Raw genomic sequence first — 20,238 nt, 5'->3', positions numbered from 1 at the left:
CAATTCATCAAGTGAGTCCTTCCAGCTCAACAGTTGCTCCTTGTAGCTTTGCCATAGTTTCAGCTCTCAGTCTTGCCAGTTCTTTGTTGTCAAAAGCCACTATCATTTTTTAAAATTTCCATTCATCTCTGGTTTAATTCAGTTCTGTGCAATTTCATATATCAATCTCATTTGCAGGTCAGTGACACAACTCTACCAGCACATTATGTCCTTTGTATTTGCTGTAGAGGAGATCAATGGAAATCCCCATATCTTACCCAATGTCACACTGGGCTGCCACATATTTAACAGCCATTTCACAGCAGGTTGGACTTATCATGCTTCAGTGGAACTCCTCTCTGGACAGGGCAGACTCACCCCCAACTACAATTGTGATGGTGAGAGCACCCCAGTAGCAGCCATTGGGGGACCAAACTCGGACTTATGTTTCCACATGTCAACTGTCCTGTCTATGTACAAGATGCCACAAGTAAGTTAGGTGTATAGACATTTGCTGGTGAGACATTTGTCCAAAACATTCTTACCCTGTTTGTTGAGGGAGGCTAGTGTTGGGCGATCTGCAGGTGAAGCTGCCCCGTCCCCCAGTCCTAGGGTGTTTTTTTGGGGAGGGTGATTACTCCTATCTCATCCTCAAAACATTCCATGCGAAACGGCTGCGATGTTGATCCAGCCCCTGCCATGGCAAGCCAAACTGGAAGTCTCTGTTTCAACTTGTAAATGTCAGCTGAACAGTTTTATATACCATCAGGTTTATGTAACAAATGAAGAGTTCCATCTTTCTACCATAATTGTCTGATTTCTGAAGTTAACTCTTTTTTGGTAGGGTTTTTACGGTATAGTTATTATGTCCAGTTACAGGTAGGTAGCCGTGTTGGTCTGACGTAGTCAAAACAAAATAAAAAATAAAAATAAAATTCCTTCCAGTAGCACCTTAGAGACCAACTAAGTTTGTCATAGGTATGAGCTTTCGTGTGCATGCACACTTCTTCAGATACACTGAAACAGAACATTATGTCCAGTTATTGTAAAATTCTTTGATGTTTTGTATGAATTGATTATACACACATACACACACACAAACAAACAAACACCTGCCTTGTATAATTAGAAGTCACATACATCAATACTTTTCCAAAACCACTCCATTCTAATTCTATTAACCTAATGGATTTTTTTTGGGGGGGGGTTCTTGTCCATAAATATTAATCAAAGAAAAAAAGCCCCCAAATATTTAGTTTTGTTGAAACTTGGTACCATAATGTTGCAACACTTCCCTCTTTTTTAAAATTATGATCTTTAGCTCATCTACGGCTCTTCTCCTGTGACCAATAGCAACACCCAAGGAGCTTTTCTCCACCAGATGTTCCCAAAGGGGTCTCAACAATATGATGGGATTCTGCAGCTCCTGTTGCATTTCAGATGGATATGGATTGGGGTGTTATCTTGTGAAGATGACACTGGAGAGATATTTGTACAAAATGTTCTTCCCATGTTTGCCGAGAGAGGTATTTGCATTGCTTTTAAAGAAACATTTCCTAAGCTAAAATTTTCCGACGACTTCTATGAAACACTTGAAGAAGGTACAAAAGTATTGGCTATTATTATGGAAAGCACTGCCAATGTTGTGGTTGTGAATGGTGAAATTCATACCATGATGGTAATGAGGGCAATGCCCGGCCTTCGAGGAGGTGATATACCAAAGGTCTGGATTATGACAGCCCAGATGGATTTTGCTTCGTGTTCACTTCTGAGATATTTGGACATACAAATCTTCCATGGAGCGCTAGCTTTTGCAGTTCACGCAAAGGAGCTTCTTGGATTCCAGAAATTTCTTCACCTGAGAAATCCTAACTTGGAAGTTGAAGATGGCTTTATCAGAGACTTCTGGGAAGCAGCATTTGAATGTGTTTTCCCTCATCCATCTCTAGAGGAAGCACACAGGAAATGTTGTACTGGGGAGGAGAAGCTTGAGGACCTTCCTGCCTCTGTTTTTGAAATGAGGACAAGTAGCCACAGTTATGCCGTCTACAATGCTCTATATGCTCTTGCACATGCTCTGAATGCTATTCATCTCCACACAATAAAATACAGAGCAATGGTGGAAGAAGAGAAACGGGATTTCCTAAACCTACACTCCTGGCAGGTAATGAGAGAGTCCAACATAGGGTTGCCATACGTCCAGATTTTCCCAGACATATACAGAATTCTGCAGCCAGCAGCAGTAGTGTCTGGGTGGAAATTGGTCAAATGTCTGACTAAATCAGTCAAATGTCAGCAGTGCCGTTTTTTGCTGATTTTCCATAAAAATAGCTCTCCCCCTGCAATTTTGCAAAAAAAGCTCAGCAACTTTGCTCCCAAAATAATTGTTCTGTCCAGATTTTAATCATTTGAAATATGGCAACCCTAAACTAATAGACTTTACTATATCTGTTAGTGTCTAGAAATTGTTTTATGTCATGTTATGTTATTTTGCATCCTATGGTGTTAACTGCTTTGAGAGTTGTGCAGGTGGGATAAAAATATTATAATAAATGCATGTCACTACTAAGACACGGAGGGCAGGAAGGTGTAACAGTTCGCTGGTTTCTTTTTAAAAATAATTTATATCATTTCCACTTTTTTGTATATCCTCTGATATTTAACTGTTTTGAGTGCTGTGATCTCAGTGGACAGGTTGAATAGAAGCTTGCATATCATTTTCCTAGTGCAAAAAAAAAAAAACCTTTCCAAAGAGCATTTCCATGAACCATTAATCAATTTGTTACACAATCAGTTTCTAATAAGTGCCTTATACAAAAATGACAAAGATTGACCTGCATAGTTTTTTAAAGAACAATGAACCATAGCCCCCTCACATGTGAAACGTAATCAGCTTCTTGTAAATGCAAATTGTTCAACAAATCATTATGAATTTCATTTTTTAATGCTCCCTTTGATCTAGCTCCACAACATTCTGAGAAGAGTCTCTTTTAACAATAGTGTTGCGGACAAAGTTTCCCTTGACCAAAATGGGGAATTAATTACGGGATTTGATATAATCAATTGGGTTGTGTTGCCAAATGTGTCCTTTATTAGAGTCAAAGTTGGAGCGATGGACACACAGGTTGCCCCCGAAGAAGGCTTCAGCTTGGATTATGATGCCATTGTGTGGCCCAACAGTTTCAACCAGGTAAAGTCCACTCCAGGGATTCTCCATTCATTTCCTCAATGGTCAATAAATGCTTCATTGGCTAAACCCTAAAACAGGTATCCCTCACAGTTAAATTAAATGTGCTGGGAGATCTGGGACCACAGCACCAATCTAGATCATCTTCCAAAGTAATAATTCCAACATTGATGAGGAACATAGCTGCCAAGTTTTCCCTTTTCTCATGAGGAAGCCTATTCAGCATAAGGGAAAATCCCTTTAAAAAAGGGATAACTTGGCAGCTATGATGAGGAATACATCAGGACCAAATGAGAGCTCAACCCATCTGACAGAGGGACAAGGATTTATTTTGATGAAAGCATTCAGGCAGCTTGGGGGCTATCCCTTCTTGATATTCAACGGGACTGAATACTGTATCTGATATTGTCGTGGTTGCATTAAAAGGAACCCTCACTCAAAACTTCTGTTATTTTTCTTTACACCAACTGGTTTCTAAACTGCAGGTTTCTTGGATGGGCCAGTGAGGCATGAACTATCTAACTTGCATCTTCTCTCTCTCTCTCTCTCTTAAAAATAAACAGTCACAACCTGCTTCTCTGTGCAATCAGAACTGCCACTTTGGTTATAGTCGTGCCAAAAAGGAAGGGAAGCCGTCTTGCTGCTATGATTGTCTCCCATGTTCAGAAGGAAAGATTTCCAACAAGGAAGGTAAGAGGTGTTTTGGACAGTATTTATAGACTCCATCAGGTATGATCCAGTACATGCACACCAGAAACTAATTTCCCTGATTCTTAAATTGTACGGAGTTGGCTGATAGTATGCAGTTAAATACAGTCGTACCTCAGATCCCAAATGCCTTGTGACTCAAACATTTTGGCTCCCAGACACTCATAGCTGCCAAGTTTTCCCTTTTCTCGTGAGGAAGCCTATTCAGCATAAGGGAAAATCCCTGTAAAAAAGGGATAACTTGGCAGCTATGCAGACACTGCAAACCTGGAAGTGAGTGTTCCAGTTTACAAACGTTATTTGGAACCTGTCAGGGGATTGTTGCGGCTACTCTTGAGTAAAGACGCTCCAGTCCGCACTGTCTTTAAGAGTTTTATTGTGCATACTATTTACAGTGCAGAGATAACAGAAAACCTGATTGCCTAGTCTCATTCAGAACCCAGCAATGGCGCTGCCTGCTTTTCGACCAGCATAAAAGCCTGGGCACCCCAAAACGCCACCCCTTCGCCCTACGTGTTGGGCGCACGCCTCAATTCGGGCACCAGAAGGAGAGGTTTCCCCTCTTGCTGGCTGGGGCGACGCCTGGGCTCCGATGTCTCGCTGAATCCCTCATCCGCTGACCCTTGAGCAGAGCAGTGCCAGGGCTCTGACGCGTCTCTGAGCACTTCCTGCACGCTCTCTTCTCCATAGCATTTCCAGGGCTCAGACACCTCACTGAGCCCTCTCTCCAAACTGCTCCATTCCTCATTCTCTCCTCCTGAGTCGCTGCTTGTGCTGTCGCTGGACGAAGTGCTGGTCAGGATGACGGGGGGAGGCTCCCTGTAGGGAGTCCCCCTGACAGAACCCAAACATACGACACGGCTTCCACGGCTTCCAGATGAGTGCAGGAAGCTCCTGCAGCCCATCGGAAGCCGCACCTTGGTTTTCGAACATTTCCGGAAATTGAACGGACTTCCAGAATAGATTCTGTTTGAGAACCAAGGTATGACTGTATTGCCATGGGTCACCCTGTGCCCCATGATTGGCCATACACAGAGGGTGCCAGCAAAGGAATGCCTCAGGAGAGGGCAAAAATCACCCAGAAGAGGGTTGCTCGGGGGAAGTGACAGCGAGGGCAGAGAGTGTCCCACCTCAGGTTGTCAGGATGAGGTGTATATGTGGAACTTGGAAGAGGGCAGCGGGGGGGGGGGGCTGGGGGGCTGGGGAGTGAGCACAGGACTGGTGGAAGAATTGCCAGAGGGGTCTGATCCAAGAAAGAAGGGAGGCAAAACACCCCCTCCCCGCTGCTTCTGTCGCTTTAAGACCATAGGCAGGCAAGGAGGAAGGAACAATGTTATTTGCCTTGGAAGCTCAATTTATTTTTGTTTTCCAGACATGGATGACTGTTTTCAATGTCCACAAGATCATTACCCAAACATTGCCCAGGATGGATGCCTTCCCAAGAAAATAACCTTCTTGACTTATGGAGAACCCTTGGGGATCAGTTTGGCCACCTTTGCCCTCTCCTTTTCTATCCTCACAGCTTGGGTGCTTTGGATCTTTGTTAAGCACCAGGACACTCCAATAGTCAAAGCCAACAACCGGAACCTCACCTACACTCTCCTCATCTCCCTCCTGATCTCCTTCCTTTGTGCTTTGCTATTCATTGGCCAACCTGAGAAGGTGACGTGCCTCATTCGACAAATTGCTTTCGGCATGATCTTCTCATTGGTAGTTTCTTGCATATTGGCCAAAACCACCCTTGTGACTCTCGCTTTCATGGCCACAAGACCAGGGTCTAAATATAGAACATGGGTTGGGGGGAAATTGTCCAATTCCATTATTCTTTCCTGCACCCTTACTCAATCTGCAATTTGTTGTGTGTGGTTGGCAACCTATCCCCCATTCCCAGATCTTGACATGCATTCAATGATGACAGAAATTTTACTGGAATGTAATGAAGGATCAACTGTCATGTTTTACTGTGTGCTGGGTTTCATGAGTTTACTGGCCTTTGGCAGTTTCATTGTGGCTTTCCTAGCCAGGAAGCTGCCTGACAGTTTCAATGAAGCCAAGTTTATCACTTTCAGCATGTTGGTGTTTTGCAGTGTTTGGTTGTCCTTTGTTCCAACCTACTTGAGCACCAAGGGGAAGTACATGGTGGCTGTGGAGGTCTTCTCCATCTTGGCGTCTGGTGCTGGCTTACTGGGCTGCATCTTTTCCCCCAAATGCTATGTCATTTTACTGAGGCCTGAGTTGAACAGAAGGCAGGTGTTAGTAAGAAGAGAAAATCAAAGAATCAGCTAGTCTCTTTAAATTCACCTCTAACTAAATCCCATTTGATTCAATAACATATACAGTGGTGCCTCGCTTAACGAATGCCCTGCTTAACTAAATTTCCGCTTAATGAAAGGATTTTCCGAGCGGAGGTTGCCTCGTTAGACGAATAAGTTTTATGAAAAATTTGTCTAGCGAATCGTGGTTTCCCATAGGAATGCATTGAAATTCAATTAATGCGTTCCTATGGGCAATTTTTTTAAAAAAAAAATTCAATGCATTCCTATGGGATTCGCTAGACAAATTTTTCGTTATAAGAAAAGACCCGTGGAACAAATTAAATTCGTCTAGCGAGGCACCACTGTAATTAGAAAACAGTCACCAATCAATTTGCTCAGTTGAGTAGGCACCATCTCTAATTCCAACTCTTCTCCCACTTCTGCCCTGGAGGCACAGTGTAGCTTGCTGTCACCTTGTAGATGTCATCTGATATGTTGGAATAATAATAATAATAATAATAATAATAATAATAATAATAATATATTATTTATACCCCACCCATCTGGCCGGGTTCCCCCAGCCACTCTGGGCGGCTTCCAACAAAATATTAAAAAACAGAAATCCATCAACAGGGCTGCCTTGAGATGCCTTCTAAAGGTCTGGTAATTGTTGTTCTCTTTGACCTCTGGTGGGAGGGCATTCCACAGGGTGGGTGCCATGACCGAGAAGTCCCTCTGCCTGGTTCCCTGTAACTTGGCTTCTCGTAGCGAGGGAACCGGCAGAAGGCCCTCAGTGCTGGATCTCAGTGTCTGGGCAAAACGATGGGGGTGGAAACGCTCCTTCAGGTATACAGGACCGAGGCCGTTTAGGGCTTTAAAGGTCAACACCAACACTTTGAATTGTGCTCGGAAATGTACTGGGAGCCAGTGTAGATCTCTCAGGACCAGTGTTATGTGGTCCCGGCGGCAACTCCAAGTCACCAGTCCAGCTGCCGCATTCTGGATTAATTGCAGTTTCTGGGTCACCTTCAAAGGTAGCCCCACGTAGAGCGCATTGCAGTAATCCAAGCGGCCAGGAGATAACCAGAGCATGCACCACTCTGGAACCCAGGTAAACAAAATTCTCTTCTGCCTCAAGTGTGCGCTCGCCAATGCTGAGTGCTGGCAATGTCCTGACTCAGAATGTTATCCTTTGTTAAGCTAAACTCCTTGCAGGCTTGGGCAAAATGGTGGATGAGTCGCATAATGAGATGGAAAAAGTGTTGAAATACACTTTCATTAAGAAACCAGAAGCCTTTTTACTGGGAATAGTGGGGGAGGAAATCCCCCAAAATATTGTTTTTGTATGCCACAACTGCTGCGAGTTTACTAATTGCTAAGAATTGGGAGAGTCAAGATATACCAACGATGATGGACTTCATGCAACTTGCCAAGATGACTGGGAGACTCCTTGACAAGGGAGAAGAGACGGTGGAGGAAGACTGGAAAAAATTTAAATTATAATTGAAAAAATATTGTAATATTTAATATTGTCTAGGGATGCAATTATAGGTTTTTGGCATAGAAGTAAGACATAGATAAATATTCTTTTAAGAAGGTAATAGAACAGAAATCTGTTGAGGATATAAGTATTTCTTTTGAAACTGCCAAAGATGATCAGAAATGAAATTCAGATTGGGGCAGGGGGACTGGGAGAAGTCATTATGATGTTAAGAAGAAGTTATGAGAGCGTAAGAAGTATTTCTGTGTTACTCGTTTTTTTCATTTTCGTATGTTTGTGGTTTTTCCCCTTATAAAATGAATAAAAAGTATTTTTTAAAAAATGGTTGATGAGTCTCTGTAGAACTTCCTTGGAGAATGTTGTCGAGGCTGTACCATCTGCAAACAACATCTCTCAGATAAGGACCTGCTACACTTTTGTCTTGCCGCAGAGACATGTCCGGTTGTACAGACCCCCATCGTGCCTTGAATGAAAGTACACACCGTCTTCAGCTGTGCTGAATTCATATGAGAGCATCAGGGATAAGAATATCTGGTCAGACCTCACCTGGAGTACTGTGTCCAGTTCTGGGCACCACAGTTCAAGAAGGATACTGACAAGCTGGAGCGTGTCCAGAAGAGGGCAACCAAAATGGTTAAAATGGAAGAAGTGGAACAACTCCTAACAATTTCTCAGCTTCCTTCTTTTCTGGGCCCAAAATTGATCAAGTAATCTCATATGTTAATTATTTACACCCTAATGGGACAGAAATGTCAGCAGACTTCTGAAGCAGGAAAATACATATGGAAAAACGTTGATTACTCCAAAGCAGTTGAAGTTTTCTTTTGGACTTTGAAGTATTCCAACTGCATTTGGGGAGGAGGAATTTAATCCACTTTTATGAATCAATAGCACTTACTCATATTTGGTAGACTATGCTTTGGCTGAGATGTAACAGACATTGCTGTCTTGTTTGCCAAAGTTACAGGTAGGTAGCCGTGTTGGTCTGAGTCGAAACAAAATAAAAAAATTCCTTCAGTAGCACCTTAAAGACCAACAAAGTTTTTATTTTGGTATGAGCTTTTGTGTGCATCTGAAGAAGTGTGTATCTGACGAAGTGTGCATGCACACGAAAGCTCATACCAAAATAAAAACTTAGTTGGTCTTTAAGGTGCTACTGAAGGAATTTTTTTATTTTGTTTGCCAAAGTCACTGATAATGTATAACCCAGAACAGGTGATTATTTCTTCTGTAATAATCATTAATCACAATTGCTGCTACTTTTCTCTCCACCCTAAGGGATATCCAATAACCACACTCCAAATAACAGACTTACACTAGCAGATGTTATTAATACCCCCAGTGCCATTCAGAGGTTGAACTATAGACTCACAAGGCTCTGTAGCTCTGATCACTGATTATGTATGTTGCATGCTTCTAGCATTGAATCAGCTGAGTCAATTGCCATTCTAGTAAGATTTGCTCTTCAGTGATGTACAGGGGTGGGGAGAGAGATTAACTGTCTTCTAAAATGAAGATTCCCTCCTGTAAGATGGTAGCATTTGTATTCTTGGTATTGGTGTTGCTGCCTCAAGTTGTGTGCAAACTTCCTGTTGCTCAGTGTTCCATTGAAGAGCCTCTTCCTATTCTTCACCAATATTATCGGTCAGGAGGCCTCCTCATTGCTGGCATTATGTCTCAAATCTATGTGACCTCAAGTGTCATGACTTTCAGGGAACCTCCCTCTCCTGAGCTTTTTGATGACTTTCTGTAAGGAGTTGTGCTCTTTTAACCATATCATACATATATAATGAATCCATAGTGAATATTACTGATGCTACTACTCCATCCCTCTAACTTCCCATTAGTTCTGGTGTTATGGCAGCTCTGGGCAGCCATCCTATGCACAAGGAGCTGGTATGAAGCAAGATGCAAAGCCACTCAATGGCAAGTGAAAAACAAGTCTTGAAAAGTCTTTAAAAAGTTGGGTTTTGTGCTCGGGTGTTGTGTTGGGGGGCTTACACCAGTCTTGGCTCAGAATGAACAAGTTACACTGGTGTATCTTAAATAGAGTCATGGATGGGGAGTTAATGGTGACTGTCCCAGATGACCCATCAATCAGCTAGCTAAGTAGGAGGTCCACAGTATCCCGTTTCAATTTTTAATTGTGTTTTCATGAGTCACTGCCAAAGCCAATGCTTCAGATACTGTAGTCTCAATGCCCTATATTCAAGATCCTGATGCGTTCATTATTTTTCCTCCAAATGTTCACCGAAGCCCTGTAATATCTATTCCTTTAGATATTTAGGTTGTTGAGTCATGCCACGTTCTCCTCCAAGAAGCTTTCAGGCTGAGCCCCTTTCAAAGCTTTTTGTATTCATTGTATTCTTCATTTATTCTCCCTTAATAGAGAGTTGGTGAGCTGCTGCTGCTCCCTTAAACTGATAAAAGTTCATTAGGGAAGAGTTTATGTAAATATTTTTGCCTGCCAGCTTGCTCTAGATAAGGAAATAATTTAAAGCCATTTTTACTATACAGAGTCCCCATTTCAAGGCCTGACTTCTACAAGCATTATCAGAGGTCCCCTAGCTTGTTTCCTACATCCAAGCTAAACGCTCCCTCCCCACTTTTTTTAATCTACTGCATCCTAAGCTTCTTATTCCAACAGATCTTTCCATAGGAGTGCTCCTGTAGAAGCTGCTTTCAGCAACAGCATCTCTTGCGTCATTATCATCATGCATATGTAAGATCCCAAAGCAAATATCAATGTTCCCTTATTATCAAAACATCATTTTAATAAACAATCTTAGTCAGTAAGGTTGTCCTTCACCTAAGCCTGTTAGCCCAAACTACTAGGAAGCTTTAAAAGCATTTTAAATGAATTTATGGCAGCCCTGAGGGAGTCTGAAGAACCCTGAAATATAAAAAATAAAGAAGCACAAATATCTAAACTAGTGTTTATAAAATTAGAACTTAGGAAATCATTGTTTGATAAAAAACAATAAAAAATGCAATATTAAAATCAGTTCAAATAATTTGCAATGCTAAGAAATGTTTGCCAGTGTATCCATGTGATTCACTGGACTATAGGCATAAATCTATTTTTCTGTGTGAAGATGCATTATTTACACAGCAAGTAGCTCTCTTATTTCAGAGTAATGACACAGCTCTACCAACATGTTGTGGCTTTGGCGTTTGCTATAAAGGGAATAAATGAAAACCCTGAAATCTTGCCCAATGTCACCTTGGGATTCCACATCTACAATAGCCATTTTAGTCCAAGCTGGACGTACCTGGCCTCAATGGAACTTTTCTCCAGGCAGGGAAGATTCATTCCAAACTACAAGTGTGACACGGAGAACATTCCAAGAGCAGTCATTGAGGGACCAAACTCTGATCTAGGTCTTCACATGGCAACCATCCTCTATATGTACAAGCTGCCACAAGTAAGATATGGGCACAGAATATTGGTTATTAACGATCCATTTCCTGTTTTCCACTATGTCCTTTAAGGCTTATATTTGAATGTTTGGGTAGTTCTCAGTGGAGATTTAACTCCTCCTAAGACATAATATACTACACTGTCGGGTCACTGGTATATTCTGCCTGGATGTACAATTCATAAACTACAGCCTGAAATGATTCACTCCTTGATTTTGCATCACCATGCCTGTTTATGAAGTACTTTATTATGGTCATAGAGCAGCATAAGCAAAACATCTAAATGTTGTTGTTTAGTTGTTTAGTCGTGTCCGACTCTTCGTGACCCCATGGACCATAGCACGCCAGGCACTCCTGTCTTCCACTGCCTCCTGCAGTTTGGTCAAACTCATGTTGGTAGCTTTGAGAACACTGTCCAACTATCTCGTCCTCTGTCGTCCCCTTCTCCTAGTGCCCTCCATCTTTCCCAACATCAGGGTCTTTTCCAGGGAGTCTTCTCTTCTCATGAGGTGGCCAAAGTCTTGGAGCCTCAGCTTCAGGATCTGTCCTCCCAGTGAGCGCTCAGGGCTGATTTCCTTCAGAATGGATAGGTTTGATCTTCTTGCAGTCCATGGGACTCTCAAGAGTCTCCTCCAGCACCATAATTCAAAAGCATCAATTCTTCGGCGATCAGCCTTCTTTATGGTCCAGCTCTCAAAGACAACAGGCATATAAAACATCTAAATAAGTAGCATAACAGTATGACTCTATGCTAATAATTATTAAATAAATGGAAAAAATGTAGTTGGTATCCCTTTTTCTTTTTCAAAAATATTATTTTTAGGTCATCTATGGCTCTCATCCCCTAACAGACACCGACTTCCATGCGGCTTTCCTCTGCTACATGTTCCCAAACGGAGCTCATCAGTATGTCGGGATTCTCCGGTTGCTTCTGCATTTCACCTGGACGTGGACCGGGGTGCTTTCTCTGAGCGATGACAATGGAGAGAGATTTGTACAAAATGTTCTTCCCGTGTTTGCTGAGAGAGGCATCTGCTTTGATTTTATAGAAAGATTCCCCAAAGTCACCTTTTCTGGTGAGTTCATCGAAACAGTAGAGGAATCTTCTGAACTATGCCATATTATTGTGGGAAGTACAGCCAATGTTGTCATTGTGAATGGTGAAATTCATTCCATTATGGCACTAAGAGTGTTGCCCAATATTGCAGAAATCGAAGGGGTACCCGTGCAAGCCAGGGCAAAAGTTTGGATTATGACAGCCCAGATGGATTTCATATCCTTTCCCTTCCAACAAAGTTGGGATGTAAGTTTCCTGCACGATGCTCTATCCTTTGCTGTTCACTCAAGGGATATTCCAGGGTTCCAGAAATTTATTCAGATGAGAAACCCTATCTCTGAAAAAGAAGACGGGTTCATCAAGGACTTCTGGGAAGTAGCATTTAATTGCTATTTGCCCCATCCTTCTTCAGACAAGAAAGACGGGGAATTCTGCACCGGGCCGGAACAGCTTGAGAGCCTTCCTGACACTGTTTTTGAAATGAGCATGACATCCCACAGCTACAGTATCTTCAATGCCATCTATATTTTGGCACATGCATTGCATGCCATGCATTCCACCAAATTAAAATTCAGAGCAATAACTGGTGGAATAAGGTGGGAACTTATAGATCAACAGCCGTGGCAGGTAATGTTGTATTCCAGTGGTCTGAATGGTGTGGCGCATGCTTTGCAAGCCATGCATGCAACAAAACTCAAACGTAAAGTGATGAAGAGCGTCTTGAGATGGGAGGTTCTGGGTGAACCTATGTGGCATGTGAGGGACTAATCAGACTAATGCAGAAAGTGTATAATAACTGCAGGTGCATAAATAGGTTGATGGGCTGTCATGTGCTTCGTACAACCCTAGGGCTGAGCCCAAGGAAGAAGCACATTTCTTGAACACAGTGGGGAAAAGCCTGTTCCCTTTCGATGATTTTGAGGGAGAAAATGAGAGGGGAGGGGAATTGATGAAATGTTACCAAGACTCTAGTGGGCTTGTCTGTTTTTAGTGATGCTCATTTTAGAGAAGTACTTCATACCATGCTGCCATAGCACTCCAGATTTCCTGGGATTATTCCAGGAAAGTGAAGAAACCCTGAGCATTCTGCACAAGGGCCAGTAGCAAAGTTCAATAATATGAAGAGGAGATGTGAAGAAGAGCCCTTCCAGGTTTGAGGCAAAAGTGCTTCCCAAGGTGCCCTAACGTCAACTTGGCTACTCCCCTCACACTTCTCTTTCTTTTGCTGCATTCCTCCCTTCTCCTTGCTAGGGCATTCTTGCTCTGGCATGCCGTATCCACTTCCCCCTTTCAGAATCCTCAGCAGTTCCCTTCCCTTCCAGCATATGAAGCAGGGATCCTTATTTTCCCCCCTTTAAGAGACATTGTAGTGTAGCCAGGAATGCTGCCCATAAAAGCAGAGGCCCATAATTCAGGCACTCCTGGCATCTCCATTGCTCCAGGGAAAGGGTGGTAGAGAAGGGGTGTGGTACCTCAGGCCCAGGGGCCAAATACAGTCCTCCAGACCCCGGGACTGATCCTAGGCTACACGCCACCCTCAGGACACCAATCTTCTTCCCAAACCATATACTTTCATGGGGATCCTTGAAGAAACCCTTCAAGAAACCATTAAAAGTTCACCAGGCTTGTATCTCTCTCTCACACACAAAATGAGAAGAATAACAGCTGTACCCTTAGGCTCATACCCCACCTTCTACAAATGTTAGAAACGGTTCCTTTTTAAAAGAAAAAAGAAAAAAAGGAAGAAAGGAAGAAAGCTCCATTATGGGGTTTTCTTCAATGGATCCCCCAAGCTCACTGGCCCTGAACCACCTCCTCCCTGAGTATTTTTGCATGGCTAGAATGTGTCCTTGAACTGTGACGAGGCCATTTACTTGCCTTGGTGGTGTTTGGAGAGATGCTTGTGTAGAAAACTTTGATTTCTGTTTAGCTGAAAAGTTGCCTACTGTACAAAGGTGAGAAGCACAGCGATTGACTTGTCCGCTTTGGTCTCTATTCTCAACTATTTTTCCCTCCAGCCCCTCCCATATGGCCTCCCATATGGCCTCCCATAAAGTTGACTGTGAAGGGACTTTAAAATATCCCCTCCCCTGTTCTAGAGTGTACCTGGGTTACAGACTCCAGCACCAATGCTACTAATTACAGTGGTGCCTCGACTTACGAATTTAATCCGTTCTGAAGGCACCTTCGTAAGTCGAAAAATTTGTAAGTCAAAAAATGCCATTGGAAACACGATTTCCCATAGGAATGCATTGAAAACGGAAAAATTTGTAAATCGAAGCAACCCTATCTAAAAATTCGTAAGTCGAAAAATCCCTATCTAAAACCGCCACTTTTTTTCCCGGATGTCGAGACATTCATAAGCGCGCAGCCATTACCCCCATGCGTAAGTCGAAAAATTCGGTTGTCGAGTCGTTCGTAAGTCGAGGTACCACTGTATTGTGAACAGCCACAAGGGGGAAGATGTTAATAGAAAACACTGAAAAGTTATCTTTTTTTCTGGTGAAGAAAATATCAAAGATTTTCTGAGGGTGAGGGAAACCATGTTCAGGATTTTTTTTTACCTCAGCTTTAATGGTTACAAGTAACTAAATACCACTAGGAAGACTACTGCTACAATAGAAATAATCCTTCACAAAGAATTCACATTTCTGAATGTGGTGCACTATCACCTGTTGTTTATTTGTATCTGTATGTACATTGTTTTTAATACTTTATTCTCCCCCATTTGGTTCAACCTGTTTCTAAGAACAACCTCGTTCAACAAGGCAAATAATAAATCCATATACAGCTTTTTAACAGGTCATGTACCAAAGTGTGAAAGATTATCACTCACTTGTAATATTTCACCGTTTTGTACATCCTTATTTATTGCTTTTCTCTCTGCACTGATTTAGCTTCACCACTTTCTGAGAAGTGTCTCGTTTAACAATAGTGTTAAAGAAGAAGTTTCCTTTGATCAAAATGGGGAACTGGTATCTGGATTTGATATTATCAACTGGGTCATATTCCCCAATGACTCCTTCCTTAGAGTCAAAGTTGGGAAAATAGACCCCCAGGCTTCCCCAGACAAGAGGTTCAACATTCACGACAACACAGTTGTGTGGCCCCGCAGGTTCAACCAAGTAAGGTCTACTGCAGGTTGTCTCCAGTTATTTATTCAGTGTTGAAAGATTGGTTTCTGGTTCAAACCCTGAAACAGCTGCCTGTCAGGGTTAAAATAGATATTGCAGGTGAGATCTGAGGCCATAGTCTCCCAAAACAGCTATGGACTTTGTAATAGAGGACCTATTGAAAATAACATGGTGCTTAAACCAGCACAATGGGAGGGAGAGTTCGTGTTAAAAAGTGTATAAGTTGGTGAGATAATCAGTTCCTTGATATCCATAAAAGCCTAAAAAATCAGTAAACTGGTACTTTTAAAAGGTAAAGGGATCCCTGACCATTAAGTCCAGTTGCGGCCGACTCTGGGGTTGCTGCACTCATCTCGGTTTACTGGCCAAGGGAGCTGACATTTCTCTGCAGACAGTTTTTCCAGGTCATGTGGCCAGCATGACTAAGCCGCTTTTGGCAAAACCAGAGCAGTGCATGGAAATGCCTTTTACCTTCCCTCCGGAGCGGTACCTATTTATCTACTTGCACTTTGACGTGCTTTCAAACTGCTAGGTTGGCAGGAGCTGGGACCGAGCAACGGGAGCTCACCCTGTTGTGGGGATTCGAACCGCCGACCTTCTGATCATCAAGCACCACCCGCGTCCCCTGAATTAGTACTTTACTAAGACATTAAAAAGGAAATCCAACCACAATGATTTCCAAAGCTATGAAAAATGTAAAGGCAGTACAATTCCATAGTCCATAGTCAACATGATTTTCTCGCTGCGCCAGCTGCAGAAGTGCAGAGAGAGAGAGAGAGAGAGAGAGAGAGAGAGAGAGAGAGAGAGAGAGAGAGAGAGAGGGAGAGAGGGAGAGGGAGAGAGAGAGAGAGAGAGAATTCCCCATGTTTCACTCTCTTTAGCTAACCAAGTCCCAAATTTCACAGGAATTACCGGTAGTGATGGCTGGTGATCATTACAATTGGAAGGGCAGTATATGAAGCTAGGACCAATGACAGGCTCCTTGGAGACCAGATTTGGAGCCCCCTCCTCTCACACAGATGCACTACAGTGGCCTGTCTGGGGCACCAGGACACCCCAGCCACAAGGAGGTGGGTTATGGGGAGATGTGGGGATAGCACATAAAAATAAATTGTACAAGACATGAATGTGCTGACAAAGTAGCTAACTTGAAGCAAGGAACATTGGCAAGGTGGTATCAAGGGCAGATAATTGTGTTTCACATCTCAATTTGATCTAAATAAATAAGACAATGGACCGTGCTTTGAGACAGTCAATGCATATTCCAACATCTTCGTCATAAATGAAACGCAAGCGTAGTGTTGCCAGACATTCCACAACTAGAATTGGCTGTGGTGCATAAAGAATTCTCTCTGGAAACAATATGATTTTGCTATACCAGAATTAAGTAGGGGGCAGCTAATCAGGATAAATAATTAAAGAACTGACATTACTTTCTAGAGATATTAAATGTGCCTGTAATTTAACCCCATTGTATTGAGCTGCATGTAGCGAGAAATTAGTTATATTCCATTCCTGGTTGCTGTATCTGATGGATCAAGATTGTTTGAGATAGTCCTGCAATTCAGAATGTGGTGTTTCACAACCAATTCAGATAACAATAATATGCTGTTACAAGATGAGCCCCAGCCTGAACCTGGAAGATAATGCTCTGCCCATTGCTCTTCATATTTAACATATCCCTCCTTGCTGATATCCTTTTGGTCAATCTGCATAGCAAACTAGCTTCTGAAACAGGAGGAATGTAATTTATTTTGTTGTGGAAGTCTTCTGCAGCTGTAGTGCCCTCATCCTTAAAGAATGGTGACAAATGAATTATTCTGAACATGGCTGATTCCATTTCATGCTGGGGATTCTGGGAATACATGAGTGGCTGCGCCTTATAGATGCTGCCTATGTGAACTGCGGAAGCTGGCCAGTCCTCCCTTGTCATTGCAGTAAATTATAGCCAAAGAAGGAACCAATTGGGACATTTGGGAGAAAACTCCACCATTCTTGATATCTCTCAATGGTTTAAAGCAGGGGTAGGCAACCTAAGGCCCATGGGCCCAATCGTCTTTTGAATCCGGCCCGTGAACAGTCCAGGAATCAGCGTGTTTTTACATGAGTAGAATGTGTCCTTTTATTTAACATGCATCTCTGGGTTATTTGTGGGACCTGCCCAGTGTTTTTACATGAGTAGAATGTGTGCTTCTATTTAAAATGCATCTCTGGGTTATTTGTGGGGCATAGGAATTTGTTCATATTTTTCCCCAAAATATAGTCCGGCCCCCCACATGGTCTGAGGGATGGTGGAGCGGCCCACAGCTGAAAAAGGTTGCTGACCCCTGGTTTAAAGCTCTAGAAGGCAAGTCCTGTGTCTCCCGCCCCCCCCCCCCCTAGAATTCTGCACCGAGCTTGTGAAAAGACATGTTAAAAGATGAGCTCTTACTGGAAACTGAGCAGTAAATATTTAGCATTTGGAAACTGAATGTATCTGAGCAAATCACAGTGAATCCATTAGTGCTGCTGTTTTAAAAAATAGCCCATTTTTCAACACAAGGAATTCCAAAACAGTACAATGACTCAATTTAAAAAGTACATCCATCATCATGTTATAAGGTTTATTTATTTATTAGGTTTATTTAAAATGATATGTTTATTTACACATATATACAACCCATAGCTGCCAAGTTATCCCTTTTTTAAAGGGATTTTCCATTATGCTGAATAGGCTTCCTCACGAGAAAAGGGAAAACTTGGCAGCTATGATACAACCTGAGCTTACAATGCAGGGCTGTCCTGGCCCTCCCCTGCCAAATTAAGTTAACTCTTAATTGACAAGAAACCCAATAGTTAACGCTTAATAACAAGGAAAACACTTTCAGCAGTTTGCACAGTGCTCCGGACACACACACACACACACACACACACACACACACACACCTAGCCTCTAGGCAGCTGTCCACAGGTCTAGGCCCTGTGGAGCAGTTCCAGCAAGAGGGAGACCCTACTTTCTGCAGCTGATATACCCTCCCTTGATGGGTTGTGCACCCGATACCTGAGACTTCTCCTGCATGGAAGTCACTACTGCTCTTCCTCCTTCAAGCCCTTCCTGGTTCTAGAAGATAGCAGGGGGGGGGGGGGAGGTAGGGAGTCTGCTGGCCCATCTTTTGGCTGAACACCCTCTTCTTCTTCCACCACTTCCGCCATGCCTTCCTCCATCTTGGGCTGCCCTGACTTTCCCCACCCTCCTAGGCTCCTCCTTTGCAGGCAGCGCCAAACCTCATCAATCACTGGTTCCTGGGTGACTCTCGTGGTCCTCTTCTCCCCCCCCCACTCTTCAGAGTCCTGCCATTCCCTGACAAGGGGTTCACAGCACCAACACCCCAAACTGGTCTTCTTCTACCATATCCACAGCCTTGGATTCAAACAGAAATCAAACACCACACACTGACTCTTTCTCCAGCTTTCTGCTTTCATCATAGTCCCAAAACCTCAATTCTGTCTTTTCTTCATTGAGGGAGGGGCCCCACCCATTTCCCATATCACACCAAGCCCCAGAATCCTTTGTTCTCTTAATAGCCCATCATCCAGGCATTCACCTCATAGCAGTGACCAGAGGAGAAAGGACCTCCCCGAATCCCAACCTTGCAAGGCTGCTGGAAGGGGAGTGGCGATGTGGGAGGGTGCAGGAGGTGTGTGTCCTTCTATCCCAGCCTCGCCTTAGGTGGCAAGGGGCATGTGGCTGTTGCACCCGTCTCGCACCACCCTCCCCAAATCCAAGCCTTGCAAGGCCACTCGGGGAGGGCAGTGGGGGGGGGCGCATGGAAACTTTGTGCCCTTCTATCTCAGCCTTGCAAGGCTCAGATCCGGAGACAGTGGTGCAAGGAGGGTGCAATAGGCATGCCGTTCAGGGCTGGTGTCACTCCAGCAGAAGTGGGGGGTTGGTGGGTGCAGTGGGCTCCATTTGTCCTGCCCCCGGCACAGGCGTGCGCACACACACACCAGGTGGTGTGGAGGCATGCTCCGCCACTAACGCACACACTCCGTCACCTCGACAGGCTCTCAAATCTCCTGACTCTGTCCAGTCTTTGGAGCGGGGGGGGGGGGGGGAGGATAGCTTTTTGCATTGTCAATTGCTCTTACTACCCCAGTGCTCTTCACTAGCCCAGCAAGGATGGTTTCCATAAGCCAGGGGTGGCCACCTCCCAAGAGACTGTGATCTACTCATAGAGTTGAAAACTGGCAGTGATCTACCCCATTTGGGGGGGGGGGTTCAGGTCAAAGTTGCTGAGCTTTTCTTAGGGGAGCCAAAGTTGTTGAGCTTCTTTGGGGGGAGCCAGTGATCTACCACAGACACCTAGTGATCTACCTGTTGGACATGCCTGCCATAAGCTAACTCAGGGCTTTCTTACCTAGCACATTTCTGCAACTTGTGTTTTCCTTTCATATCCCAAATATTATCTATATACTACTGTTTAATAACTTCTACCATTCACACTTTGGTAGCCCATTTTAGGATTTTTATATATCCTCTGCTGCTCCAGCAGCAGCACATATGTCTGTTGGTTTTCACACAGTGAGTCTGAGTTACAGCGTGAGAGAGGAGAGATGTTATCTCTTCCTGACCATGTGATGTTCTGTTTCTGTACTTTTTCGTTTCTGCTTCTCAATGGAGTAAGAAGCAATATGCCTAGCTTTGTTCTGTTGGAGTTTGGTGAGCAGAGAAACAGAGAATGGACTGTGTAATTAGCCTTACAATAAAGTAGCTTTAGTACTACTTTTTGGCTTCTTCATTCCTGCTGGAATATGCATGGATCATGAGTGTTCTTCTCAGAGGAGGAGGATCCCATATTTGTCCGTCCTCTGGACTGCTTCGGTAGATCTATGACAATACACTGGGAATACCCTCTCTTGCAATGCTGAAGGGGGCTATCTTCCCATGATATTGTAACTGATATCGAATGATTAAGTTCCAAATCACAAAGAGGAAGCTACAAACAAATGCATGCAGA

General features: G+C 43.4%; 2 protein-coding genes across 2 annotated transcripts; both read left to right on the top strand.

Annotated features, from left to right (window-relative positions):
* The first annotated feature begins 205 nt into the window (after positions 1-205).
* LOC118077995 (vomeronasal type-2 receptor 26-like) lies at positions 206-6,160 on the top strand. The gene is made up of 5 exons (XM_035101710.2): positions 206-469; positions 1,301-2,143; positions 2,942-3,169; positions 3,730-3,856; positions 5,247-6,160. Exons 1-5 carry the CDS (start codon positions 206-208, stop codon positions 6,158-6,160), a joined length of 2,376 nt encoding a protein of 791 aa, XP_034957601.2.
* Positions 6,161-9,161: 3,001 nt separating this feature from the next.
* Positions 9,162-15,277, top strand: LOC118077996 (vomeronasal type-2 receptor 26-like). The gene is made up of 4 exons (XM_035101711.2): positions 9,162-9,379; positions 10,764-11,055; positions 11,874-12,734; positions 15,005-15,277. The coding sequence occupies exons 1-4, from the start codon at positions 9,162-9,164 to the stop codon at positions 15,275-15,277; spliced, it is 1,644 nt and encodes a 547-aa protein (XP_034957602.2).
* Positions 15,278-20,238: the final 4,961 nt, after the last annotated feature.

This window comes from Zootoca vivipara, chromosome 17 (assembly GCF_963506605.1).
Source record: "Zootoca vivipara chromosome 17, rZooViv1.1, whole genome shotgun sequence".
Taxonomy (NCBI): domain Eukaryota; kingdom Metazoa; phylum Chordata; class Lepidosauria; order Squamata; family Lacertidae; genus Zootoca; species Zootoca vivipara.
Note: the sequence above shows the minus strand (reverse complement) of the source record. Positions and strands in the feature narration are given on the sequence as shown.

Bases quoted from the DNA above. Each gene is read 5' to 3' on its own strand.
- LOC118077995 (XM_035101710.2), top strand. From the start codon at position 206: ATGTCCTTTGTATTTGCTGTAGAGGAGATCAATGGAAATCCCCATATC. The intron at 3,170-3,729 runs GTAAAGTCCACT...AAAAATAAACAG, and splicing joins GGCCCAACAGTTTCAACCAG to TCACAACCTGCTTCTCTGTG. The intron at 3,857-5,246 runs GTAAGAGGTGTT...TTTGTTTTCCAG, and splicing joins AAAGATTTCCAACAAGGAAG to ACATGGATGACTGTTTTCAA.
- LOC118077996 (XM_035101711.2), top strand. From the start codon at position 9,162: ATGGTAGCATTTGTATTCTTGGTATTGGTGTTGCTGCCTCAAGTTGTG. The intron at 11,056-11,873 runs GTAAGATATGGG...TATTATTTTTAG, and splicing joins ATATGTACAAGCTGCCACAA to GTCATCTATGGCTCTCATCC. The intron at 12,735-15,004 runs GTAATGTTGTAT...GCACTGATTTAG, and splicing joins TAGATCAACAGCCGTGGCAG to CTTCACCACTTTCTGAGAAG.